The 27684-nt window shown below is 41.7% G+C and overlaps 1 protein-coding gene across 2 annotated transcripts; it reads left to right on the top strand.

Annotated features, from left to right (window-relative positions):
• Positions 1 to 27684, top strand: LOC130356644 (tapasin-related protein-like). Of its 2 annotated transcripts, XM_056558440.1 has the most exons (9): positions 1 to 611; positions 5265 to 5444; positions 8724 to 8966; positions 12803 to 13132; positions 15155 to 15484; positions 17557 to 17637; positions 21019 to 21035; positions 21582 to 21619; positions 25471 to 27684. In XM_056558440.1, the coding sequence occupies exons 1-8, from the start codon at positions 563 to 565 to the stop codon at positions 21594 to 21596; spliced, it is 1245 nt and encodes a 414-aa protein (XP_056414415.1). In that variant the 5' UTR covers positions 1 to 562; the 3' UTR covers positions 21597 to 21619; positions 25471 to 27684. The 2 variants fall into 2 exon arrangements, with proteins under 2 accessions (XP_056414415.1, XP_056414414.1); XM_056558439.1 differs by lacking the exons at positions 21582 to 21619; positions 25471 to 27684 and having other exon boundaries at positions 21019 to 21109.

Below are 27684 nucleotides of genomic sequence, written 5' to 3' on the forward strand. Positions count from 1 at the left end.
CTTTTTGGAGCCAGTTGATATGTAAGTTTTTTTCCTGGATAACCCCTTTAACTACATTTATTATATGTGACTTTTTAGAAAACTCCACTCAATAGGTGTCATACATGTGACCTTACCCTAAAATGGCGTAAAGGGGAAAGTGCAGGCTTGAGCAAAAGTTTAAAAAAGATGGAAATGATAAATTCCCTTTTTGTTTTTGAACGCAGAACTGTAGCTCTGACTTGCAGCTGAGGTAATAACAGGTGGCTACATGGTTAGTGCTCCCTGAAATATGCAAATCCAGTGACTTCTATGTCAGTCAGTCCATGTATAAAGCAGTGTTTCCCAACCAGGGTGCCTCCAGCTTTTGCAAAACTACAACTCCTAGCATGCCCGGACAGCCAACGGCTGTCCGGACATGCTAGGAGTTGTAGTTTCGCAACAAGAGTCATGTATCTACTCTGCTGCATAGAAGGTAAAGCTGTGGATCTCTTCCTGGACACTCCTATTCTCTGCAAGCGAAGAAGCGAAAGTGAAAGTAATAGAACAAGAGAAGGACTGAAACTGCACTGAAAACTCAGAAATGGATAACTACCCCGTCTCCCTCATACTATGCGTGCTGCTAATAGGCGGTAAGAATGAATGCATCTACTTTATTCAGTCACGCTTGTGTGCACAGTAGTAGATATATGGACCTTCTCAGATTGATCTTCTAGCTGCTTGTACGTTAACTCAATGTAGTATTCAGCAGTCTGTAGTAATAACCCTATGAACAGAAGAATCTCCCAATAGCAGACACTGGTGGGGAATAAAAAAGTGTCCGCTATTGAGAGATGTTCCCTATTGGGAAAAAAGGCTCAAAAATCGACGGAATATTGTACTGTACTCACTCCAGAGTTTAATCTTATATATAAAAGGAGAAGACCTGGCTCATCAACGCGCAGCCTAAACCCTTGGACCTAGAAACCTGAATTTTTGCACAGGTGTTGTTTTTAAGACGTAGACAAGGAATAAAAAAGGATTTTTTTCGAAATTCCACCCTTTGGGTACGTTCACACGGGCGGATTTATTTGCAGGTTTCCCGCTGCGTATTTGAAAGTGGGCGGGCTCTTCTCGGCTGTCCGCAGCAGATTTCCCGCTGCAGAATTTATGCTGCGGAAAAAATCCGCCGCAGACCCTACTGACTTCAATGGGGCTTGCAGTGGATTTTCCGCAGTTTAAATTCCGCCGTGGAAAATCTGCTGCGGACAGACGAGAAAAGCCCGCCCACTTTCAAATACGCAGCGGAAAACCCGCAAATAAATCCGCCCGTGTGAACGTACCCTTAAGGGGGTGAAAAAGTTTTTTTTTTTTTTTTTTTAAAGTCTTATACAAGTCTATGGGAAATATATGTTACTGCATAACTTCCAAACGGCTGGAGATATTTTGATAATACTTGGTCACATGTTACTTATATGTCCACTTAAAATATAAGATAGTTAATTTAACTCTTAACTACCCCCATTTGTGGGGGTCAGGGTTTTTGTTTAAAGTCCCATGCAAATCAATGGGAAATGTATGTTCCCACATAACTTCCGTACGGCTGGAGATATTTCAATACCTGGTACACATATTACAGGTCGGGCTATGAGGACAGGATGGGAGGTCGGGATAGGAGGTCGAGATAGGAGGATGGGATATGAGGTCGAGATAGGAGGACGGGATAGGAGGTTGGGATAGGAGGTGGGGATAGGAGGACAGGATAGGAGGTAAAGATAGGAGGTCAAGATAGGAGGACAGGATAGGAGGTCGGGCTAGGAGGTCGCGTTCGGAGGACGGGATAGTAGGACGGGATAGGAGGTCGAGATAGGAGGATGGGATAGGAGGTCGAGATAGGAGGTCAGGATAGGAGGTCGGGAAGGTTGAGATAGGAGGCCGAGATAGGAGGTCAGGATAGGAGGTCGAGATAGGAGGACGGGATAGTAGGACAGGATAGGAGGTCGAGATAGGAGGACGGGATAGGAGGTCGGGACAGGATGTCGAGATAGGAGGACGGGATATGAGGACTGTTGCCAGTATATAAGCAGCGCAAGAAGGCGGGTTCCCCTGCGCGCAGACTCGGTAAAAGTCCTCAAAGGATGTCGATCTTCAATTCCATGAAACAGCAGATGTAATGTTTCGGGTTGTTTGGATGCCCGTAGACTTTAATCAGAGCGGCCTCATTACTATAGGGTCGTAAAAAGTAAATCTATGTTACCCCAAATTTAACGCGAACGAAGCCGCGGGCAAAAGCTAGTTACCTATAAAACTTAATAAAAAAGGAATATTACAGTACAATCTCCCAGTGGCGTTTAATCACCCCTTACCCCCCCCATCATTTCATCCCCCTTTATACCCTGTGCCACCTTATGCCTTGTGCCAAATCCTCCCCCCCCCCCCTTACCCCCTGTGCCACATAATTCCCCCCTTTATCCCCCTTTGCCTCTTTATTAAGAGGGGGGTGATGAATTTACACAGAGGGTAATAATGGGGCAATGATATGGCACAGGGGGGATAAAGGGGAAATGATGTGGCACGGGGGTAAGGGGGGATGATTTGACACGGGGAATAAAGTGGCATGGGGGATCAGAGAAGGAGGGGGGTGAATGATGTGGTGGATGTACAGAAGCAGGAGACCACTGTGGTCTTCTGCTTCTGCACTGGGCCTGCTGCAGTGGGGGCCTGGCCCCCTTACTTGGGTATTGGCTGTAATGGCAACCCTGTGTACAAGGTAGGGCCGGCACATACGCCTGGTTGTCCCCTATTGGGAGTGTTTTGTTCCCTATTGGGAGTGTATTGTCCTCTACAGGAAGTTCTTTGTCCCCTATTGGGAGTGTCCGCGTCCACTATTGGGAATGTCCCCTATTCGGAGTGTGCAAATACATTAAAGGGGTACTCCCCTGGAAACCTTTTCGGTGCCAAACAGATTTGTAAATTACTTCTATTTAAAAATCTTCCTTCCAGTACTTATCAGCTTCTATATTCTCCACAGGAAGTTATTTTCTTTTTGAATTTCCTTTCTGTCTGGCCACAGTTCTCTCTGCTGACACCTCTGTCCATTTTAGGAACTGTTTGGAGCAGTATAGGTTTTCTATGGGGATTTGCGCCTACTCTGGACAGTTCCTAAAATGGACAAATGTGTCAGCAGAAAGCACTGTGGTCAGACAGAAATGAAATTAAAAAATAAAAGAACTTCCTGTGGAACATACAGCAGCTGATAAGTACTGCAAGGGTTAAGATTTTTAAACAGAAGTAATTTACAAATCTTTTTAACTTTCTGACAGCAGTTGATTTAAAAAAAAAAAAATTTCCCAGTGGAGTACCCCTTTAGGTTTTACGGAACTTTGCCGGAGAATTAAAAACTGTCCACTATTGGGTGGTGTTCACTAAGAGAGGTTTCACTGTATAGGGTGATGTAACATGGTGCCTGCTATCTGTCCGCAAAAAGGACAAAACTAATGAATTCCTGAACAAAGCACCTTCACAGGTAGCTCTGTCACTGGAAAAAAGGACCTTGGTAATAGAAAGAGTGCTAGGAAAGCGGTTACCTAATATTGAATTAACACTGTTTTAGGGTTTATTCACACGTACAGTATCCTGCACATATTTGATCTGCTGGCTTTGAAGCTGTATTAAGTCATTTAGTTTACATTGAAATCTGCAGCTTCAAATCCTGAACAGCAAATGTGTGCAAGATACTATATTGTACGTGTGAATAGACCCTTAACTCAGTCACGCACATGGCCCAGCCTGGAACAGAGCCACACAGTCTTTATGCACTATTGTATAGGTTCCAGTTAAAGGGGTCCTCCACCCCTAGACATCTTATCACCTATCCTAAGGATGTCAGATGGCCGGGGTCCCGCTGCTGGGGACCCTCGGAATTTCGGCTGCGGCACCCCGCTATCTGCACAGAGCAGACTCGCTCCATGCGTAATGACCAGCGATATCAGCTCCGCCCCTCGTGACGTCACGGACCACCCCCTTAATTCAAGTCCACGCCCCTTCCCATAGACTTGTATTGAAGGGCAGGCCGTTACGTCACGAGGGGCGGAGCCGTGACATAACGATGCTCCGGCCCCTGTATCGCCCATCATTAAGCACGGAGCGAGTCTGCTCTGTGCAGTAATGATATCGGGGTGCTGCAGCCGAGATCCCGGCGATCTGACATCTTATCCCCTATCCTTTGGATAGGGGATAAGATGTCTAGGGGCGGAGTACCTCTTTAAGTGCATGAAAACAGAGCTTTAATATGGCTGTTTTGCAGGAGCTTCATTGGGAGTAGAGTTAAGCTGTCTAAAAGGCAGCACCAAGAATCCATTGTGAGTACCAGACTGTATGGAATTGTTCCACATTATTATTATTGAAGAAAACAGTGTGTAGGCAGCATGTTCAGAGACAGCTTGCTGAGCAGAATTGGGGATTTCCACCGGAATTTCGATGGAATTTCTGTGTTCTCAGAACACAGAGTTCTGCTGAAATTCAAGCCCAATTAAAACTTCAATGAGATTCTGCCGTGGATTTCCACAAAATACAAGACTGATCTTATATAGCATGTTATTTTCTATGTTTGCTGAATGCAGAATTTCTGCTGCAGAATGCACACACATTTGTTGCGGAACTTCCTGTGATTGAAAATCCATATATATATATATAACTTCCTCCGTAAGGAAACAGCACCCAACACCAGGTCCAGGTAAAGTGCAAGCTACAGGGTCTTTATTGCATCAAGAGAGACAATGCGACGTTTCGGCTGACAAGCCTTTTTCAAGCATGCTTGAAAAAGGCTTGTCAGCAGAAACGTTGCATTGTCTCTCTTGATGCAATAAAGACCCTGTAGCTTGCACTTTACCTGGACCTGGTGTTGGGTGCTGTTTCCTTACGGAGGAAGTTCTATGTGGATCCAGTGTGGCACACTGGGGGTTACACTGCACCACACCTGAGCAATCCTGTGCTGGAGTTCCCATAGTGATTACTATATATATATATATATATATATATATATATATATATATATATATATATATATATATGAATAAGGTTGTTTCTGATGCATGTGCATGGATTTCTGCAAGGTTCATCTACGGGACAGTTGTAGAAATTTCAGTAACAAGTTTACTGTGTGAATACACCTTTACAGTGTAGCAGTTTTTTTTTTTACTTTTGTCGACTGTATTTTTCTTGTGATTTTGGTGCTACTTCATAGTATTTGTTTATTTATCACAGTTACTCCATTTATTCCTATCTATCTATTTATGTATTTTTAGGAACTTGGTCCATTGAAGACCCAACATACATCAAATTACCTTGCTTGTATGAACGTCCAAACCATCATCTGCTGGGTGACCAACCAGTTTCCTTAAATACGGCCTGGGTAGTGCTGGGAAGTGGACAGGGCATCAGTGTCCAAAATTTAGATTTTGAAGGAGTTACATTTATTTTTAAAGGTGAGAGCTTGATATATTTATAGAGATATCCCCACTGTATGGCAATATTTATGGCATATATCCACAGAATGCCTTATAGGTGCTGGTTACCTACCTGGGGTCCCATGATCTCCATGTCCTGTTTCACACCCACCGCTTTTCCGTGTAGAAGTAATATGAGTAAGCAAGCAAGCCCCCATTTATTGTAACAAATGAAAAAAACAAAGGCTATAGATACCCCTGACCAGGCAAAAATAATATTTACATATTTTAATCGTAAATATGTATAGATCAGCACAGCATGGTTACTCTACTGTGTTCTAATACAGTCCCTGTGTGCTCTACTCTCTCTTATGATGACAGGGATGCTGGCTGTGTGTTTGACCTTCCCCTGCCTGCAGATTTTGCTATACATTTACTCTGACTCCTCCCCTTCCCCCCTCCCCGTTTGCTTTTTCCTGTTGCTCTCCCCAATCATCAATACAGTCTATCTTGCTGTAGTGTGTACAGACTCTTCGCCCCCCCCAAACCCCCTTCATGACAGAAGCTTTAATGGCTCCCTCGCTCGCCATCCCTCCTTTGTGATAGTTGCTTTAACAGTTTGGTATTGTGAGGGGAAGAAAGAAAAGGTCATATGAAGTTAGCCCTGACCATACAGCAGACAGAAGCAGCATGTTGTTACATCGATTTCAGAAACAGCAGCACAGCTGGCTATGTGAAGGAGCTGAACAAACTCTACAGCATCAAAATCGTTGGACATTTTTTTTATGTAGTTTATGTTGAAGATTTCCTCTTCTTGCTTTTAAAGAGCAACTAGTGAAGTAATCTCTGTATGGGATGCCAGATACTAGTAGAATATAGTATCTGCACTCACCATAAGTAGCAAACAGTGTCGGACTTTATTGTTGAACGTCCATACATAAAAAGCAGATTTGTGTGGAGCTGCTCTCCCTCCCTGCACTGGGTGGTCTGCTTTTTTTATGTATGGACGTTCAACAATAAAGTCTGAAACTGTTTGATACTTATGGTGAGTGCAGGTACATTCTTTCCTTGTTCGGCTGGGTTCACACCACGTTTTTCAAATACGGTAACCGTATACGGTTTTCTGCAAAAAAACGTACACGACCGTATCCGAAACCATATGCATAGAGAATGCATTGTAAACCGTATTCCAAATGTTGTGTACGGTTGCATCCGTTTTGCCTCGCATATGGTTTTGCCGATTTTTCAACCGTAGGCAAAAATGCTGTCGACCACGTTTTTGCCTCCGGTTGGAAAACCGTATGCGAACCGTATGCGGTTCTTTTAACATTGTTGTCTATGAGAACCGTACACAGAATTTCAGAATACGGTTGCACACTGTTTTTCTAATCCGTTTTTGGAGTTGACACATGCGCAGATTGGAATTTCAATAGAACAATAGTAACTTTATTAAATTGCTGGGAAACTAATTCCAACAAAATAGCAAAACCGTTGGCAAAAACTGATGTAAACGGATAGAACCATACGGGGAAAAACCGTATACGTTTTAATTTGGAGTCATACGGTTGCATACGGTTTTTGCCATACGTTTTTTAGCAGAAAACTGTATACGGTAACCGTATTTGAAAAACGTGGTGTGAACCCAACTTTCTGCTTCTGGTGTCTGACACACAACAATGCAGCTCAGCTAATTTTTGGTCGCAGAGGTGTCCCACCTCAGCCAGAAATGAGCTGAGTGGAAGGGAGATGTATTGAGCCCCAGCCCTGGTCTTCTTCCTGGTGCCTGAGCCGGATATGTCACACTGATGCTCAGAGAATCTCTGGCCAAGATAGGACACTACTGCAGCCAGCGATAAGCTAAGCTGCATTGTTGCCTGTGGGGTATTAGAACCACAAATAAGATCGCATCGGAGGACATACAGTAAGAGTGATACCAGAGGCACTGGGGGAGCAGCAGGAGGTAAGTTAATGTTATCTTTTTTTTATTGCGGCAGCTTGAGCATATTGAGATAAAAAAAAATAATAATTAGCTGGCGTACCCCTTTAAATGTCTATAGCATTTAATGTTGGATTATGGTGAATCCCAATATAACAGCTATTTTTAATGCCCCAATATATGATTTCTATAACACTAGTTAGGAATTAAAAATGAAGTATTTTCCTTAGTAACAAAAGCTGCAAAATGGCATTTAGCCCAAATATATAAAAAAGAAATGATAACTGTTAACCTAACTTGTAAAATAGCAAAGATAATTCAGGTCCTGAAGAACAGAAATACAGCAAACCGCATACTATAGGAATATGAACATCTAAAGAGAGTATCCAGAAAAAAACCTGTACTTACCTCCCTTCCTCCCCTATAGTAAAAGCTTTTTTTTATGTTATCACACAGCCTCTGCACATTAGTCAAAAAAAGTGGTTTCCCTGATAACCCCTTCAAGGAATAGAAATTATGAAAAAATATCTCCAAAAAAGGTTTATTTTGGGCAGTGCAGAAAGAGTTTGTGGTTCATTGCGTCAAAATGATCATAAAATGACCATCCATGTATGGTTGTGTTCTGTCCATAGAATGTGCCCATCTTCCCTTCATGATCACACGGTCTGGAAACACTGGAGACATGTCTGTTGTCAGCAGCCAGAAACCAACATGCTATTTTAAAAAGGCTAAATAAAAATTCAAGATTTTACGCCTGCATATACTGAATTCACTTGTCCATGTTTTTAAATGATACTCCTACTCCACATGCAGGGTAGTGACGGATATAGAACCCCCCCACCCTTCCAGTTTACATGCAGTGCAGCAATGTGATGGCAGTGCAGCAATGTGATCTTGTTGTGGGCAGTGAGTGCTCTGTTCCTGTAAAAAAGGAGTATTCCATACTTTAACTTTCTCAAAGGTATGGCGTCATCATTTGCAAATTTCTGGTTCCATAGGAACCCTGCTTTAAATTATTCTGATAATAAATTGGTATACAGTAATATGAAAAAGAGATGTACTACTCAGCTACAGCCAGCAGATGGCGGCATAATACCATGTATAAAATATATAATTATTCGAATATCTCTAGGAAAAAAAGAGTCTTGGATACACAGTTGACAACCTTCCATAAAGTCGTACACATCCTTAAAAATATTGATCTTACTGTTTGAGGGTATGTGTTTAGAAAAGTTTAAGTTCAGAAAACCTGTTAACCCTTAAATGGCAAGTAGTCTTATCATTCATTATGGTTCCATCTGTTGCGATTTTTATTTCTTTGAACTTTTTCCGTTTCTATTTTTAACTTAGATTCTGTAATTCAAATTATTTATTTTTTTCAGATTCACCAGTAAATTTGATGCCATTTTTAAAGGAGGGCATCACAGATCTGAAATGTGAAATCAAACCATATTTCACAGCCAACACACAGATTCTATGGCCTGGTGTTAAGAGTACAGATAACGGGCTCAATTCCTGGTATATCTACACAGTACAGGACTCTGCTGGCAAATTTCACACTGCAACTTTTTTCACAAAACTTACAGAGACTGCAGAAAAGAAAGAGGACAAACATCATGTGTTAGGTAGGTCGATCATAACAAAAATTGCAAGCAAGCATTAAAGGGGTAGTCTGACTTAAAGGGGTTATCCACCATAAGGAGATTTTAGTATGTACCTAGCATGGACATGCTTAGGAAGGATCTGCTCTTGTCTTGGGGCTAAATGGCTATGTTGTGAGATTACCATAACACTGTGGCTAGCTGTTTGTGAACTGGTATTTCCTGTTTGATTTTTCTTTTTTTGACTACAAATCCCATAATTCAATTTTCCTCCTTCCCACACATCAGCCACCCCACCCATTGAAACATAAATGAGCTGCATCCATTCAAAAGACCTGTGGTTTTCAATCAGGGTGCCTACAGCTGTTGCAGATTGATCGCTCTCCCACCAAGCGATCCCTCCACTCATTGAAGCAGACAGGCTCCCTGTCATCAGCTGACTAGTGAGTCAGGTCTCGGCCGTATTGCAACCTGTCACGCTCCCTCCCATAGACTTGTATTGAGGGGACGGGGTGTTACATAATGATGGGCGGGGATATGACATCACAAGCTCCCAGCATCGGCTCGGCTCCAGCGTTTGGAACAGTTTGTTCCAAATGCTGAGCAGCGGAGTACCCCTTTAAAAGACAAAAAAAAAATCAATGTTCCCTGAAATAACTTAAAACTGACCAAAGTAAAAATAAATATAAATTTACTGAAAATAACTGATGAAAATCATTTAAAAAATAAAATAATAAAACTGGCCTGGACAAAAATGATGGTACCCTGAACTTCTGTTCGCAGACACAAAAATGAAGCATACAAAGAAAAGCCCACTGTACCTACTGTGAAGCATGGAGGAGGCTTGGTTATGTTATGGGGCTGCTTTTCTGCGCAGGGGCCCTCATTTACTAAGAGTGGAGTGTAGTTTTCTTTGCGGGTTTTTGTTTCCGACAGGTATCTTTCCATCGTATTTACTATTGTATCTTGTATTTGGCAACTTTCCCTACGTTTTGCGTTTTTTACACCTGCTCTAAGCTTTCAGGTTTTCCAGAGTTCAAATCCACCACATTTTATGTGGAAACGTTATTAAATTTGTAAGTTTCTTTTGAAAATGTAGTTTTTAGTTTTTTAGACACGCCCCTTTCCCAGATGGCCACGCCCATCTGTAGTGGTTTCTGAGTAAAGTGGAGAGTTAGTAGAGTTTTTTGGATTCTTTGTCGGAAATTCTGGTGCACGGCACATGCAACACAAAAAACCCTACACAATCTACTCTGAAATGCCTTAGTCAATGAGGCCCAGGGTGTCTTTAATCTATACAGGGTACAATGAAATCTCACAACTATTAAGGCATTTTTGAGCAAAATGTGATGCCCAGTGTCAGGAAGCTTGGTCTCAGTTGCAGGTCATGGGTTCTCAAACAGGATAATGACCAAAAACACACAGCTAAAAACACCCAGAAATTGCTAAGCGCAAAACATTGGACTATTCTAAATTGGACTTGAGCCCTGATCTGAATCCTACTGATTGTCTGTGGAGCAGAAGGAGCAAAAACATGCAGCCTGAAGAAGGCACCTTCACACATGAGACACAATGACTGCCTCAAAAGGTTGCGCAACAAAATATTAACCTGTTAAGGACGAAGGACGTTAGAGAACGTCCTTGGTCCCGCTCCCGTGATATAATGCGGGGTTACACGATAACCCCGCATCATATCACGGCGGGCCCGGTGTCATAGTGAAGCCGGGACCCGCCGCTAATAGCGCGCTATTAACCCATTAGCCGCGCGCTCAAAGCTGAGCCGCGCGGCTAAAACCGAAAGTAAAAGTGCCCGGCTAGCTCAGGGAGCTGTTCGGGATCGCTGCGATGAAATCGCGGCATCCCGAACAGCTGTAGCACAGGAGGAAGGTCTCTTACCTTGCTTCCTGAAGTCCGATCGCCGATTGAATGATTCAAGGCTGAGATCCAGGCTTGAGCAATCAATCGCCGAAAATACTGATTGATGCATTCCTAGGGAGATGCATCAATCATTGTTAAAGATCAGTAAATGCCATGTTATAGCCCCCCCCCCTAGGGGCTATAATATGGCATAAGAAAAGTGTAAAAAAATCATTAACCCTTTCAATGATCCCGTCCCCTAATAAAAGTTTGAATCACCCGGCATTTCCAAGAATAAAAAAAAAACAGTGTAAATAAAAATAAACATATGTGGTATCGCCGTGTGCGGAAATGTCCGCATTATAAAAATATACCGCTTTTTAAACCGCTTGATCAATGGCGTACGCGGAAAAAAATTCCAAAGTCCAAAATAGCGTATTTTTGGTCACTTTTTATATCATGAAAAGATGAATAAAAAGCGATCGAAAATTCCGATCAATGCAAAAATGGTACCAACAAAAACTTCAGATCATGGCGCAAAAAATGAGCCCCCATAGCCCCTTGAACATAAAAAAGTCATAGGGCTCAGAAAATGACAATTTTAAACGTATACATTTTTCTGCATATATTTATGATTTTTTTTCAGTAGTAATACAAAATCAAACCTATACAAGTAGAGTATCATTTTAACCATATGGACCTAGAGAATAATGATAAGGTGTTATTTTTACCGAAAAATGTACTATGTAGAAGCGGAAGCCCCCAAAAGTTACAAAATGGCATTTTTTTTTCAGTTTTGTCGCACAATGATTTTTTTTTCCGTTTTCCCGTAGATTTTTGGGTAAAATGACGGATGTCATTACAAAGTAGAATTGGTGGCGCAAAAAATAAGCCAACATATAGAATTTTAGATGAAAATTTTAAAGAGTTATGATTTTTTAAAGTTAAGGAGGAAAAATTGAAAATGAAAAGACGGATAAAGCCCCATTCCTTAAGGGGTTAAAGGATTATTCCAGGAAAAAACTTTTTATATATATATATATATATATATATATATATATAATACAAAGTCCAGGAATCACAGCACCAATAGGTCAAGGATCTTCATAAGCTGGTTTCTTTATTCACCCCAAAAGTTACAACGTTTCGGCAACAATAGCCTTTATCAAGCATGATGTAACTTTTGGGGTGAATAAAGAAACCAGCTTATGAAGATCCTTGACCTATTGGTGCTGTGATTCCTGGACTTTGCATACACTAACACCAGGCTGGCTGCCTGGGTGTTTCACATGCACGGAGGTTGGTCCCCGGTGCTGTCTCACACCAATTCTTGTGTGTATATATATATATATATATATATATATATATATCTCAACTGGCTCCAGAAAGTTAAACAGATTTGTAAATTACTTCTATTAAAAAATCTTAATCCTTTCAGTACTTATGAGTTTCTGAAGTTAAGGTTGTTCTTTTCTATCAAAATCCTCTCTGATGACACCTGTCTCGGGAAACGCCCAGTTTAGAAGCAAATCCCCATGGCAAACCTCTTCTAAACTGGGCGTTTCCTAAGACAGGTGTCATCAGAGAGGATTTAGACAGAAAAGAACAACCTTAACTTCAGAAGCTCATAAGTACTGAACAGATTAAGCTTTTTTAATAGAAGTAATTTACAAATCTGTTAAACTTTCTGGAGCCAGTTGATATATGAAAAAAAAATGTTTTTCCTGGAATACCCCTTTAGTTCAGGAACAATCATTTTTGTCAAGGATGATTTCATTTTTCTTTTTAACCACAATTCAAGCAAAGTCTGATCTTCATCAGGTAGTTTTCAGTTGATAAATTAGATTCATTATTACTCTTGTGAGTTTCCTGTTATTTCAGGGAGCATTGTGGGGCACCAACAATTGTGTCCACGTCTCTATGACTGTGAACGTATCCAACCCCGTCAATGAGTTTTTCTGGTTGGGCCAGGAACTGATATCCCAACTGTGTTTTCTCTGCAGCTACTTTTATGTTAAGCACCAGAACCCGTAATGTCTACGCAAGACTGGGAGACAGCGTGCTCCTGGATTGTGCATTCACTGTGGATCACCAGGCTAAGATCTCAGTCACTTGGAGCTATCGAGAAAGTTCAGAAGTAAAAATACTGTCTTACAATGGAGACACTAAAAAGCTACAAAATAACTGGAAAGATGCTTACATGAATGTAGAAGAATTAAAAACTGGAAATGCCTCTCTACTGGTCAACAATCTGAAGAAAGAAGGACTCTTCACCTGCACGGTATCTGTAGCTTCTCTCTTTGCTGAGCAGCAGATTCATCTGTACATCAGAGGTATGTACTTTTTCCATTAAACACTGTGACAGTACTGATCCCGCTTTGAAAACTTTTTATAAAAAACAATAAACATTATATGAAGTAAAACATACAGCACTTATAGTAATACAGTATAATTACCGTATTTTTCGCCCTATAGGACGCACCGGCATATAAGACGCATCCAATTTTAAAGGTGCAAAATCTAGAAAAAAAAAGATTCTGAACCCAACAGTGATCTTCAACCTGCGGACCTCCAGATGTTGCAAAACTACAACTCCCAGCATGCCTGGACAGCCGTTGGCTGTCCGGGCATGCTGGGAGTTGTAGTTTTGCAACATCTGGAGGTCCGCAGGTTGAAGACCACTGGTATAGAAGGTAGTACTCACGTGTCCCCACCGCTCCGGACCATCACCGCTGCCCTGGATGTCACCCTCCATCGCTGTCGCTGCGTCCCCGTGGTGTCCCCGACACTCCGGATGTCTTCTTCCCCGGGATCCACGCTCTCCGTCGCCGTCATTACGTCGCTACACACGCCGCTCCTATTGGATGACAGGACAGCGTGCGCGACGACGTGATGACGTCGAAGGAGAGCGCCGGCCATGCAGGGGATCCCGGCACGGAGCAGACACAGAGGAGGCAGGTAACAGCCCTCCCGGTGTCCTGTAAGCTGTTCGGAACGCCGCGATTTCACCCGAACAGCCTGACTGAACAGCCGGGTTATTGTCACTTTCCCTTCAGATGCAGCGGTCAGCTTCGATCGCCGCGTTTGAAGGGTTAATACAGGGCATCACCGCGATCGGTGATGTCCTGTATTAGCCGCGGGTCCCGGCCGTTGATGACCGCAGGGACCGACCCGATAGGTGTGTATTCGCCGTATAAGACGCACCAACTATTCCCCCCCAGTTTTGGGGAAGAAAAAGTGCGTCTTATACGGCGAAAAATACGGTACATAGAAAAATTGACACATGTCCATCAAGTTCAACCAAGAAGGGGAGAAGAAAGATGAAGGGAAGTGTATGGGTGGATGAAGAGGAAGGGATATGATTCTGTATTTATACATAGTATTAATGTTATTTTATTCTAAGAATTTGCCAGTTCTTCAGCCGTAACATTTTTTAGACAGTACAGATAGACCTGACATCCAGAAAGGTCCCAGTCAGTTGCTCCTTAACCCACGTTAAGAAAGTTCATTGGTGCTGCTGTCTCAGGTGGAGTGCATGCTTGACATATGTTGGATTCCTAGGATTTCACCAGAAGTTGTTGGTAAGGGACACAAGCATTGTGCTTAGACTTCCTCCTTCTCTTTCCCAAGGGACCAGGATCTTCTGCCCAGAGCAGAGCACGGTCCTGTTGTACATATGCAGCCATTTTAAGCCATATCGCCTGGTGACATCATCCCGTGCATACATGGATGTGTCCCGACCTCCCAGCATCAATCCAGCCACCCTGTGCTCCACGGATGTCACTTCCGGCAGAGCACAGATGAAGCGGCTATATACCATAAGCTGAGGAGACAACACAAAGGCTGGTGTGCATTCCACGGACTTTGCTTCTGGATGCACAGATGACGTGCCCTACTATAGCAGGGACGAGTGGACTAATGGTGTGCATATCATATCGGCTCCAGGGTAACACAGACAAAGTAGAAACACTACACAACTACACTTACCCTGTCAATATGCTGGCAGTCCCTTGACAATCAGTAGAAATATGGAGGTGTATAATGCCACAGATTCCCATAGGCCGAGGGGTATAAAGCCTAGGGGTTCTGAAAAAAAGGCAGTAAATTATATTGACTTGATTGTCCAGGAGAAGAGTAAAACATATGTCTCTTGGTCGTATCATTTGTTGCTAGATCCCTACACTTCTGTCCATGAGACCCATGAGAGTGATGCCGGTACATAATGAGGATGGAAAGATAGATACTAAAATGAATAGGGGGTGATGCTGGTTTCTTCTGTTGGTATATAAAAGTTTATCACTTTTTAAGACCAATTAAATGATCTATTTTATTAAAACTAACATCTCTTCTTACAGAAAGCCCCTTGGTAACTCTAAATGTAGGCTCAGCATTAACTCTGAGTGAAGGTGATGAGCAGAAGTTTGTTTGTGATGCTTCCGGTTACTATCCATTGGACGTCAATATTGAATGGCTGCGTGAGCTCCCAAATACTGGACTTCTGCCATCTGTACTGTCAAACGTTGTGTACAGCAGCCACAAGCATAATCATAATGGCACTTACAGTCTTTCTGGCTTCTTCCTGTACACGGCTTCCCTCCAGGACAACGGTGTCACATTCACTTGCCGGGTGGAACATTCAAGTCTCAAAAAACCAATCAGAAAGAGTGTGACGCTTACAGTTTTAGGTACTTCTGGCATGGTGTTATTACATTGTGTACTATGTTCATATATAAACTTGGACTTTGTATGCATTGTTGGAGTGGGATTCCTTGAGTCTACAAGAGGAAATATTTATAAAGGCCCGGTCCATTGTGCATACAAAGCACATACACTTCATCCATTGCATCGTGAACATTCTTGTTGTCATTGCACACATAGGACATATCAGTAATAAGGTCTATTAAAGGGGTACTCCCATGGAATTATTATTATTTTTTTTAAATCAACTGGTGCCAGAAAGTTAAACAGATTTGTAAATGACTTTTTAGGGGCTATATACTACAGAGGAAAGGCTTTTCTTTTTAGATTTCTCTGATGTCATGACCACAGTGCTCTTTGCTGACCTCTGCTGTCCATTTTAGGAACTGTCCAGAGCAGCATATGTTTGCTATGGGGATTTTCTCCTGCTCTGGACAGTTCCTAAAATGGACAGCAGAGGTCAACAGAGAGCACTGTGGTCATGACATCAGAGAAATCTAAAAAGTAATGCATTTCCTCTGTAGTATATAGCCCCTAAAAAGTACTGGAAGGATTAAGATTTTTTTATAGAAGTAATTTACAAATCTGTTTAACTTTCTGGCACCAGTTGATTTAAATAAAAAAAAGTTTTCCAAGGGAGTACCCCTTTAAGTTATTTATAAACCCTCTAACCCTGCACCATAGTCATCTGGTGCACAGAGCGAACTCCGCTCCGTGCCGGATGATGGGCGACCACAGCTGTAACGTCCCCTCCTTTCATGTTTATGGGAGAAGGCATGGCAGCTAATACATGGACACGAAAGCTCCAAGCTTCCGTGTTCAGCCAGGAGTCTGCGTTGAGGTCGCAGCTGCCGGACACTCCGCAATCAGACATCTTATCCCCTATCCAAAGGAGAGATAAGATGTCTAGAGGAGGAGTACCCCTTTAAGTTTAGATGGGGCAATGGTTATCCTAAGTGTACTTACCCCACACAGCAATGTGTTGTGCTGGACTTCCTATTGTATCAGGGATCAAGAAAAGGCCAGTAACTAAGAATTCATGTTAAACTTAGGTTTGTGTAGTATTGTGCTGCACTCCAAAAGTCAGGATAGGTTATCCTTAAATGCCAGGGATCAAGATAACAATGGAAAGAAATATGTGAACAAGTTCCTTTCAAGAAGGCGCTGGTACCCGGAGATGAAAATAAACTTCTTTATTGGCAACACGTTTCGATCCCGAACCGGGATCTTCGTCAGGCATCATAGATGCCTGACGAAGATCCCGATTCGGGATCGAAACGCGTCGCCAATAATGAAGTTTATTTTCTTCTCCGGGAACCAGCGCCTTCTTGAGAGGAACTTGTTCACATATTTCTTTCCATTGTTATTCACCGGACTGACTGACGTCACACCGGGAAGTTCCTCGTGGCAGCGGTTTCACTCGATTTCCTGCACATAGACGCTACTGTAGGTGTTGTGCTCTGAGCGCAACACCTAGGGGTAAGGACCCATCTTTGCGTTATCTCCTTCATTTTATTTAAATGGTCCTCACTAGGGGCGCACCTCCTGTTGTTTTTTCTCGTTGATATATTCGGGATCAAGATAAGGCTTGCTACAGCTGTAGAACACTTCTTTCATCCTGTCCCCAGCATCCCTATAAAGTTTTAGCCTTACACACAGAAGAAGGTGAAAAAGCGCATGGATTACATGCCAAAATGTAGAAGGCATGGCTATAACTCGCAATCCCGTGACTGTGGGGGATGCAAAATACATACTGTTGTTTTACCTCTTCCCCAGTCATCCTCTCCATGGGAGATGTCGATCCAAGCACCATATGAAGCAGTATCATCATGGGGCTACCTGTATGTTTTCTAGCACCCTCGTGTCCGCCATCTCCTTGAAGTTCTTTCTTTTCCTGTATTATCAAGCAGCCACTTCACATCTCACAGTCCTCATAAAACCTCTTCATTTCTCCCAGCTCCTGACTGGTCGGGATTGTTAGCAGACTACATCTACACTCAGTCTTCAATCATCCTACCAAAGTATTTGTCATTTACTATATTTTTTTGCTGTTTGACAGATTCTCAGCCTTGGATGCTTCTTATAGTCATTGTCATTTTGATTCTGGTTCTTCTCTACTGTGTAAGGATCTACTATAAAGGTAATCATTTCACTTTTTTATGAACTGCAATGCAAATTTCCATACATTTATTTTACATATATTTTTGTGCAGTATCATTTTTTTTTTTCAACCATGTATGAATTTATATTTTCTAAAATCTCTTTTTTTGTCCCCAACCCACATTAATTCAGCTTAAAGGCACCAGGTGTCCGCCATGTGTGACCTTTTGTCCTTCTAGCTCAAATTGGACAATTGCCTGTCCCTCCATAAAACATGTCCCCACCCCCATATTCTGATTGTCTATCTGCCGCCTGGGCTAAAACTATTGTAGATCAGTTTGGCAAAGCACAGGCAGCCAATCTTCATGGCAACAAATGGCCACCAGCTGGTCAAAAATGAGGAGCCGGATGTGACCAGTCTGAAGATCACCATTACTGACAAGTCTATGGTGGACATCAGCTGGGCTGACCATTACGCTTGTGATTTGTAGAATACATAGTATCTACTAGAAATCGTTATTTACAAATACTCTATAAGTGAAACAATCTTTTTACGCATACATAAGGGTTCTCTTAAAAGAAAACACATATTCTAAGTAGAATAATAGGACTAGAAAACCATCGTTAGATCCAATTGAGCAGACATTTTCTTTCGCATTGTATGGCACAAGGCTTCTCAAATTGTGAGCTTCACCCATGAGGTTGACAGGTGTGATTTTATGATCCATAGTTCTTTATCTGGCTCCAGCAATCTTTAGTTTTGCCGTCACCATCGATTCCAAGCTGCCACTGCTCCGGTATCCCCAGCCAGAAGTGCTGTGATAACGTCCTATACATTGTCATGACCAGTGATTGGCTGAAGTATCACTTGCACGACATAGGTGAATAATTTCAGTACAGTGATCCCTCAATTTACAATGGCCTCAACATACAATAGTTTCGACCTACAATGATCTTTTCTGGACCATTGTAACTTGAAACCAGACCCAACATACAATACAGACAGTCCAGATCTGTGAAAAATGGCTGGAAGAACTGATGAATTAGAATGGGCATTTTACTGGTAAAACTTCTGTATTACTGAAGTGCATGCACTGACCAGATGTCTGGTAGTGCCCCCTACAGTCCAGGGAGGTATTGCATGTTCTGTACTACTCTTTACCGATGCGACGGTTAGCTGCTCCTTTGGACACCAAATAAGAGCAGCTCCATTTTTCTTTAGGACATTGTGTACTGTACAGGACCCTGAGGATACTCCCGTCCCCTACATAGACAGTGACTTACAGCTCCCAGCAGATCTTTATTGTAAGGACTTGTTTTATCTATATTAGTTATCTACTTATTTTTCTTAATCCTCACTTTTTCTTATTTTTGGATGACATTTTGGTGGCATCAGAACCAATGACCAGATTTCCATAGAGATATAGTCTCAACATACAATGGTTTCAACATACAATGGTCGTCCTGGAACCAATTAATATTGTAACTTGAGGGACCACTGTCCTTCCGGTGGGGGACATCAGAGCGCCTGCAGCACTGGAGCAGCTGCAAATTTGTATTCTATAGACCAGTGGTCTCCAAACTGTGGACCTTGAGATGTTGCAAAGCTTCATCTCCCTCCGTTGGCTGTCTGGGCTTGCTGGGAGTTGAAGTTTTGGAAATACAGCATTTCAGTCATTAGCAAAATTAGCTGCAGAAAATATGCAGCAAGATTCTCTGCTGCAGATTTGCTCTAGCAAATGTTGCTACCCTTTGAAGTCAATGGACAGCAACATCTACAGCAGGAAAAATATGCACCAGTGAACATACCGTAATAATGGGTTTTAATATACGCATTAAGGGTAGGGTCACACGTAGCATATACACAGCATATTTCACGCTGAGTGAAATCTGCTGCATTGCAGGAAATCCACTACGTATTCTCCTATGAGCAGACCCACAGGGTGAAATACTCTGCGTATACGTTATATGTGACATTACCCTAAAGTCCTAGCCTACTGTCAGTTTATAAACAGTATCAATATATAGCTTCTGTTGATTTCGTTTTTTAGAGCTAGAATTCTTTTAAAGTGGTACTCCGGTGGAAAACTTTTTTTTTTTTTTTTTTTTAAATGAACTGGTGCCAGAAAGTTACCACAGATTTGTAAATTACTTCTATTAAAAAAATCTTAATCATTTCAGTACTTTTTAGCAGCTGTATGCTACAGAGGAAAATCTTTATTTTTTTAATTTCTTTTTTGTGTTGTCCACAGTGCTCTCTGCTGACACCTGATGCCCGTATCAGGAACTGTCCAGAGCAGGAGAAAATCTCCATAGCAAACCTATGCTGCTCTGAACAGTTCCTGACACGGACAGAGGTGTCAGCAGAGAGCACTGTGGACAAGACAAAAAAGAAATTAAAAAAGCAAAGAATTTCCTCTGTAACATACAGCTACTAAAAAGTACCAAAAGGATTAAGATTTTTTAATAGAAGTAATTTACAAATCTGTTTAACTTTCTGGCACCAGTTCATTTAAAAAAAAAAAAAAAAAAAAAAAAAAGTTTTCCACCGGAGTACCCCTTTAAGTAAAAAGTAAGGTTTGGCATATAGAGTTTTGATGGCTCATGTTTGGCGCACAAAATATGGAACCAAGGTAAGGAGACGTTTGGAAACATTAGGTTAGCGTAAGGAGATGGTAAACCATTTTCAGGAAAGAAATAAGCCTAATAGATTGATCTATCTTTAAGAAATGATTTAGTAGAATCTAGAAAAGAAACATGTCACATATGGGAGGAATATTCTGTAGATTCAAGATTATAGGATTGTATACATTATTACAAGTAGGGCTGGGTGAGTGCACAGAACTGCTTGTATTGCTTCATCAAACAGATGGGAGATTTATCAAAACCTGTGTAGATGAAGAATGGTGCAGTTGCCCATAGCAACCAATCAGATCCCTTCTTTAATTTTTTAAAAGGACCTGTAAAAAATAAAAGAAGCAATCTGATTTGTTGTTATGAGCAACTGCACCATTCTTCATCTACACAGGTTTTAATAAATCTCTCCCACAGTCTCCAGTCCTCTCTGTGTAAAGTGCTGAACATTCCAAGTATTTCACCGCCCCAATCTCTTGCGGAAGGGGCGGGGTGGGGAGGGGGACGTGGTTAATCCCAGGCCAACCTAGGCTTCTCGGCATTCTGTATTTTTGATCTATGAAAAAAGTGGCTGTCAGTGCCAAAAAATTCAGTAATTCTAACATCAGAATATCGAAAGTTTTTTTTTTTTTTTTTGACAGTCACTGTTGTTATTTCTATTTTACAGATGTATTTTATTCCTATTTTATTTTGCTATTCATTTTACACAGCGTGATTATAGCCTTACTCCAACCACTGGCAGGCTTTTTTTAACATGTTTTTTTCTCTTGGTTTTTTTTTGCTACAGAGATGAATGCCAACAAGGTAAGCTTTTATGTTCAAATATTTTCTTATAGTTTTAAATTGTACCTGTAAGATCCCACAAAAAAAAAAAAAAAATTTTACTCAGCACCTAATCCTAACCATGTGCATCTAATTTTTCTGCGTCTATAACCTACATTTATTATAAAAAAAATAAATAAAAAAAAAACTCTTTTCATTGGCTCACAGGGTTAAAAATCCTCTCAGGGGAAGGGGTGTGTCCCTCCCTTGTGGTGGTGGTGGGATATGATTGGTGTGTCTGCTCATGCAACCTTGTCCATGCATCATCTCTTGTCCATGACCCATGGACAAGCCTGAGGATGCTGCAGGACTGGTTAGTGTCCCAGTAGGTATGTGGACACCCGCTGTTTGCTTAATTAAATGTTCAAAGAATTTGAAACAACCATATTACAAATGGTCTTTGATTTTCATCAGAAACAACACATAAAATGTTTTTAGATCTGAAAGTGCCCATTTAAAATAAATGTTTTACTATACAATGATACATTATGATGGTTCAACTAAAAAGCATTTGCTTTATCTGTTTAGACAAAGCCATATTAAGGAGAAGAATAAATGTAGATAAGGTAAGTGACTTAGATTTAGTGTTAGGGTACGTTCACACATACGCAGATTTGATGCACAGCACAGCTTCTAATCTGCAGTTACAAATCCTACGCATCAAATCTGCGCAGGATCCTGTACGTGTGACCGTACCCTAAATGTAAATTTTAATGGTGTTTTGTAGATGATAAGTCTGTGTATGGATATTCATTATTTTTGATTGTCTTAGTACCTAACATGTAAAATAAAAATCCACAGTCATATAGTTTTAATTAAAATGTTCTACAGTCTTGTGTAGCTTCTGAACTGATGTCACTTCATGGTTACAGACCACAAATACAAGTCTTATCTAGAAGTCATGTGTAACTCCCTTCCATCCAGGATTTTTGCCACCCTAGACAAACGTTAATTTTGCCGCCCCTTGACTCCGCACATTGGCTCCACTCTTTAACACGCCCCATCTTACTACTGGGATGACACACTGTAACAAACCTTCTCGTCATGTAATCACCTTACTACTGGGGTGACACACAGTACCAAATCTCCTCTTCATGTAATTACCTTACTACTGGGGTGAAACACTATAACCTCATGTAGTCACCTTACTAGAGAGGTGACAAACTCATAACACACTATAACAAACCTCATGTAATCTCCTTACTAATGGGGTGACACACTAACAAACCTCCTCCTTCTGTAATCACTTTACTGCTGGCATGACCCTGAGTTGTGACCGTACAGGAAACATGTGACCTCCGTTTTAGCTCAGCCCCGCCTCCTCCACAGCGTCACCAAAGGTCCTTCAACCACCATCTCTCCTATCCTACATGGCTGAGCTCCACCCCCAACATATTACTGATCACGTGATGATGACATCATCACAGGTCCTATAACTCCAGCATCTAGTAGGCCAGTTGGGGTGGAGGAAGGGGATACACATAATTCTAAGGTCAGTCCTGCAGGACTTGATCCCTGGATAATCATATGGTTGTGCGGCACTGCACTCCTCTATCTGGATGTGATGTGACTACAAGTGATGTGAGTGCTGTGCTCATGACAACCGGCAGCTAGATAGAGGAGTATAGCGCCACTGGCGTTGTTTTTATGGCTTCACAAAAAGGTTGCCGCAGGTGGCACCCTCATTCAAGGGGGCGCTCTTGGCAGCCACCTACTCTGCCTAAAGGTGCCCACCCCATCCCCTTTTGTAGCCTAACAAATGGAATTGGCACATAACTGCAGGATCAGACTACACAAAGAGTTTGTTTGTAGCCTGTAACTATGGAGACACACTAGGAACTGATAATCAAGTTGATGTGCAAAGAACAAAGCATAATTAATCTTACACTCTCGATATATAGGACTCTTAACTGCACTTCTTGTCATAATATTTAGACTTCAGGCCAAGGGCCAGTATTTTCTGACAATCCTCTGGGTCACAATAGAAGCTATGAGGAGAAAGAGTTGGTGTAGTGATGTCACTATTCTGTCTTCTCACAAGCAGTGGGTAAATGACGGACACTGTGCTGCTTGCAATGGTGATGTAGGATCTAAAGTAAAGCACCCTTAATCAGGGGCGGACTGACAACACTAAGAGCCCCCAGGCCACACTTCTGCCCCACCTCTATTCCATATAATCCAATATATAGGCCAATAGTTTACCATACCAAATGTTTGATGCCTCTAATAATAGAATTACCTATCAATATGCACCAAACCACACATAAGAGTCTCTCCCTGAGGAACTGAGGGAGCGAAACTGCGTAGGGGTAGGCTCGGATCCGTTGTGAGTATAACACAGAGATTACTATTTATCTCTTGGCTATTGTGAGAAATTAGTGTTCAAATGTTTATGGATGTGTTTGGTCCTCCATCTTCAATTGATTCACCCATGATCTGATTTGCACCAGTCCGTGTATCACGCAACTGACATTTATATGCTATCTCACTACTATTTGTCTCTCATATATTAAGTGGGATGGATATTCATGTCTCATATAAGGGTATATACCATTTTTGTGTTATTTCTTATTATTTACACAGGTTGTGTTATCAAATTTTTTACCCATTATTTAGTCATATATCCCATGTCACCAGGGAGACGTTCTCATCATCTAATCTGAGTCTTTTTTCTTCAGACTGCTGTTGATATTTGAATGCATTTTTTCAGTATTTTATTGTGTTTCTAATAAAGAAGTATTTTGTGATAATTCTTATGTTTGGTTTGGTGCATACTGATAGGTAATTCCACCCCTATTCCACATCCCTACTCATGGTCGTCCCCCCCCCCCCTACACACAAAATAAAATAAAATTTAATGAATATGTGTGTGTATATGCGTATGCATGTGTGTGTATGTGTGTGTGTGTAAAACAAGTTAACGTAGGTAAGATAATTTTCCATGAACAAGAATAAAAGTTTACAAGGAGGAAATATATAATACCACTCAATTACTGGATAATACCACCTTACTGTACTGAATAAAACTATTATACACAGACCAATATCCCCCATACAGTGCCCATATAGTGGTAGATACAGTTACTCACAATTTACGTCTTTTCTGATCGGTGGTGTCCTCTTCCTTATCTTCTCCGTTTCAGACCGCCATGTCGACTTCTTCCTGACAAAACACATCTCTTCAGCATCTGTGGGACAAACACCTTAAACTCTCAATTTTTCAAGTGCCCTGCCCTCCTCTATACAATCCCCCCATCTATAGGCCCAAAACTGTAATTATACCCCTCTTGGTGTCCTGTTCAGTAAAATGGTAGGTAGGTTGCTAACTAGGTAATTAGTTAGCCAGGTCTGTAGGTAGGTATCTAGCCAGGTAGGTAGGTAGACAGGCATATAGGTAGGTAGTTAGCCATGTATGTAGGTAGATATGTAATTAGGTAGCTAGTTAGGTATCCAGATATGTATGTAGGTAGACAGCTTGCTAGGTAGTTAGGTAGCCAGGTATGCAGATAGGTAGATATTTAGGTAGCCAGTTATAAAGTTAGGTAGTTCTTTATCCAAGTATGTAGGTAGTTAGGTAACCAGCTAGGTAGTTCTGTAGTCAGGTATATAGGTATTTAGGTAGCCAAGTATGTAGGTAGGTATGCAACTTGCCATGTAGGTAAGTACCCAGGCATGTAGGTATCTAGCTAGCTAGGTAGCCAGGAATGTAGGTAGGTAGGTAAGTAAGTAAACCCCATTCTTAACCCCTGTCCCCTTTGTGCCAGGTTGAAGACAGAAAGAAAAGTAAAAAAAACAAACAAAAGCAAAACCTGTCTCATACAGCGATCTCCTCCGCACTAACGCTGGGCTGCATCGTTCTTCCTTCACGGTCGAGGCGCTAATGATTGAAATGGAAGTCAGATGCTGCTCACTTTGAGAGGAGGCTTTTGCTTTATGTTCATGAGCCACGCATACAGCTGAAGGCAATGCTTGCCTACCTGTGGATCCGGGAGAAGTGTCCTGGATCCCCAATATCAGTGGTGGGCCCTTTCCCTGGCCGGGCCCTCAGACATGGCATGTCCAAATGGACCAACCAGTCAGTGCAACTCTGCCTCCAATAGTTAGACTGAGCCATCTAGTGGAAGCACCTATACTAAAGGTCATAGTAAAAATAAAAGAAAATAATAGTGGAACTGGGCTTGAGTTCCTATTGGATATATTATGTAATAATAAAAATTGATTACAATATCATATATATATATTCATACATATTTAACAATTGATTTTCACAAATCAGGGAGAAGCATCTGGAACTGTGTTGGAATATTTGTGGTAGGGATCTACCATCATACATGGCCCATACGGTCATTGTTATAGTTATCATAAAATGTAATAACATAAAGGTAATCTGTATGCTTTCTATGTTTCATCCTTAAAGGTGTCAACAGTGGTGAAATAGCAAGATGTGATATATTCTCTGAAGAAGCAGAAAGATATATTGAACTGAAGTTGGCAGAATGTGTCTTTAGCAGTAGTAGAATTTACCCTACAGCAATACATACAAAAATAGAGGCAAAAAAAAAGGTTGAACAAAATAAACAAAAAATAAAGAATATAGGCTGTACAATAAAAAGTTTTACATTATTTAAATATAATATTTGTATCAATTCCTTGTGGTTTTCAAGGTCTCTGCTTGCTGTCATTTATTAGTAATCTTCTCTAATTGTTTGTCTTGATGATGTGATGGACATATAGGTGATCAGCTCATAAGAAAGCTGTAATACAGATACTGTACCAGTAATAAACCTTGTACCTGTATGTCCATGACCAGGACAGATTTATAGCCACTGTATGTCAATAATTAATGGTCATTTAGAAAGGTGGTACCGTATTTCTCGCCCTATAGGACGCACCGGCATATAAGACGCACCCAATTTTAAAGGTGCAAAATCTAGAAAAAATAAGATTCTGAACCCAACAGTGATCTTCAACCTGCGGACCTCCAGTTGTTGCAAAACTACAACTCCCAGCATGCCCGGACAGCCATTGGCTGTCCGGGAATGCTGGGAGTTGTAGTTTTGCAACATCTGCAGGTCCGCAGGTTGAAGACCACTGGTATAGGAGGTAATAGTCACGTGTCCCCACCGCTCCGGACCCGTCACCGCTGCCCTGGATGTCGCTCCATCGATCTCACCGTGCCCCCGTGGTGTCCCCGACGCTCCAGGCGTCTTCTTCCCCGGGATCCACGCTCTCCGTTGCCGTCATCACGTCGCTATGCACGCCGCTCCTATTGGATGACGGGACAGCGTGCGTGCCGACGTGATGACTTCGAAGGAGAGCGCCGGCCATGCAGGGGATCCTGGCACGGAGCAGACACCGAGGAGGCAGGTAAGGTCCCTCCCGGTGTCCTGTAAGCTGTTTGGGACGCCGCGATTTCACCGCAGCGGTCCCGAACAGCCCGACTGAGCAGCCGGGTTAGTGTCACTTTCGCTTCAGACGCGGCGGTCAGCTTTGATCGCTGCGTCTGAAGGGTTAATACAGGGTGTCCTGTATTAATACCAGATGTCCTGTATTAACCGCGGGTTCCGGCCGTTGATGTCCACAGGGACCGCCGCGATAGGTGTGTATTCGCCATATAAGACGCTCCAACTTTTCCCCCCCAGTTTTGGGGAAGAAAAAGTGCGTCTTATACTGGAAAAATATGGTAATTTTGCAAGCCGCGAGAAATTGATACCTAAACTATAATGGAAAATGGTAGAACTTTTCATTGTACAGTATAAAGAATAACTTTGTCTTTGTAGATTTTTTTCACAAATGACTATTGTACTGCACTGTGCAGTTCTTTGTGTAAATATGATCCATTTTAAAATTGGCTCCTAAATGGTATAGCTTTTCTCCCCGCTCATGTCTGCTTTTATCTGTATATCGCTATGCCGCATAAGACAAACTTCCTGCTAAGCTCCATTGGTCCCGCCTCCAGTGGTGAGACCCGGTGTAATGTAATTCTATGGTGCTGTACTAAAGTCATTTGTAAAAAAAAAAAAAGCTCTAGAAATACACTTTAGGCCAAGATTTATCAGCAAATTTGCATAAAAAATGGTTTTCTACAGTTAAAAAAAAATGATTTTAAAATTGTTTGACCCAACTGTTAGGGTAGAGTCACACAGGGCACTTCTGATTTGTCGATGGCAGTCACATGAGGCAGTCCCGCTGTAGAAATCTGTTTCTATCACAGGACACACAGAGCACAGAGGACACACTAAAGCAGGGAGCTCGGTCTGCAGTCCCTCTTGTGAGAAATCCGCAGTGTGAAATACGCTGGTGATGCACCCCATGTGACCCCGCCCTAAAAGTTAACAGTCAGTGCTTGTAGAAGGTCAGCAATAAACCCATAGAGACTTCTAAGTAATGGGTAAAAATAGTATTATTCTAGACCTGTGCTCAGGAAGTAAGCACTGTAGTATAAAAAGCAAAATGGGGAGATAGTTTTATTTTAGACAAGTCTATTGAAACTTACAGCAACAATTGTTGCACTGTATTGTTGCTATATAAGAGACTTGCTTTGTGTTATTGTACTGTATGTCTGTACCAACTGTACATATTAGTCTATTGTAAATATTTTGAGTGCTGATGAAAATTTGAATTTATGAAT

The sequence above is a fragment of the Hyla sarda genome, chromosome 2, assembly GCF_029499605.1.
Source record: "Hyla sarda isolate aHylSar1 chromosome 2, aHylSar1.hap1, whole genome shotgun sequence".
NCBI lineage: Eukaryota > Metazoa > Chordata > Amphibia > Anura > Hylidae > Hyla > Hyla sarda.

Excerpts from the sequence above, each read along its gene's own strand:
- LOC130356644 (XM_056558439.1), top strand. The coding sequence starts at position 563 with ATGGATAACTACCCCGTCTCCCTCATACTATGCGTGCTGCTAATAGGC. Across the intron at positions 5,445-8,723 it reads AGTTACATTTATTTTTAAAG|ATTCACCAGTAAATTTGATG; the intron begins GTGAGAGCTTGA and ends TATTTTTTTCAG. Across the intron at positions 17,638-21,018 it reads TGTAAGGATCTACTATAAAG|AGATGAATGCCAACAAGGTA; the intron begins GTAATCATTTCA and ends TTTTTGCTACAG.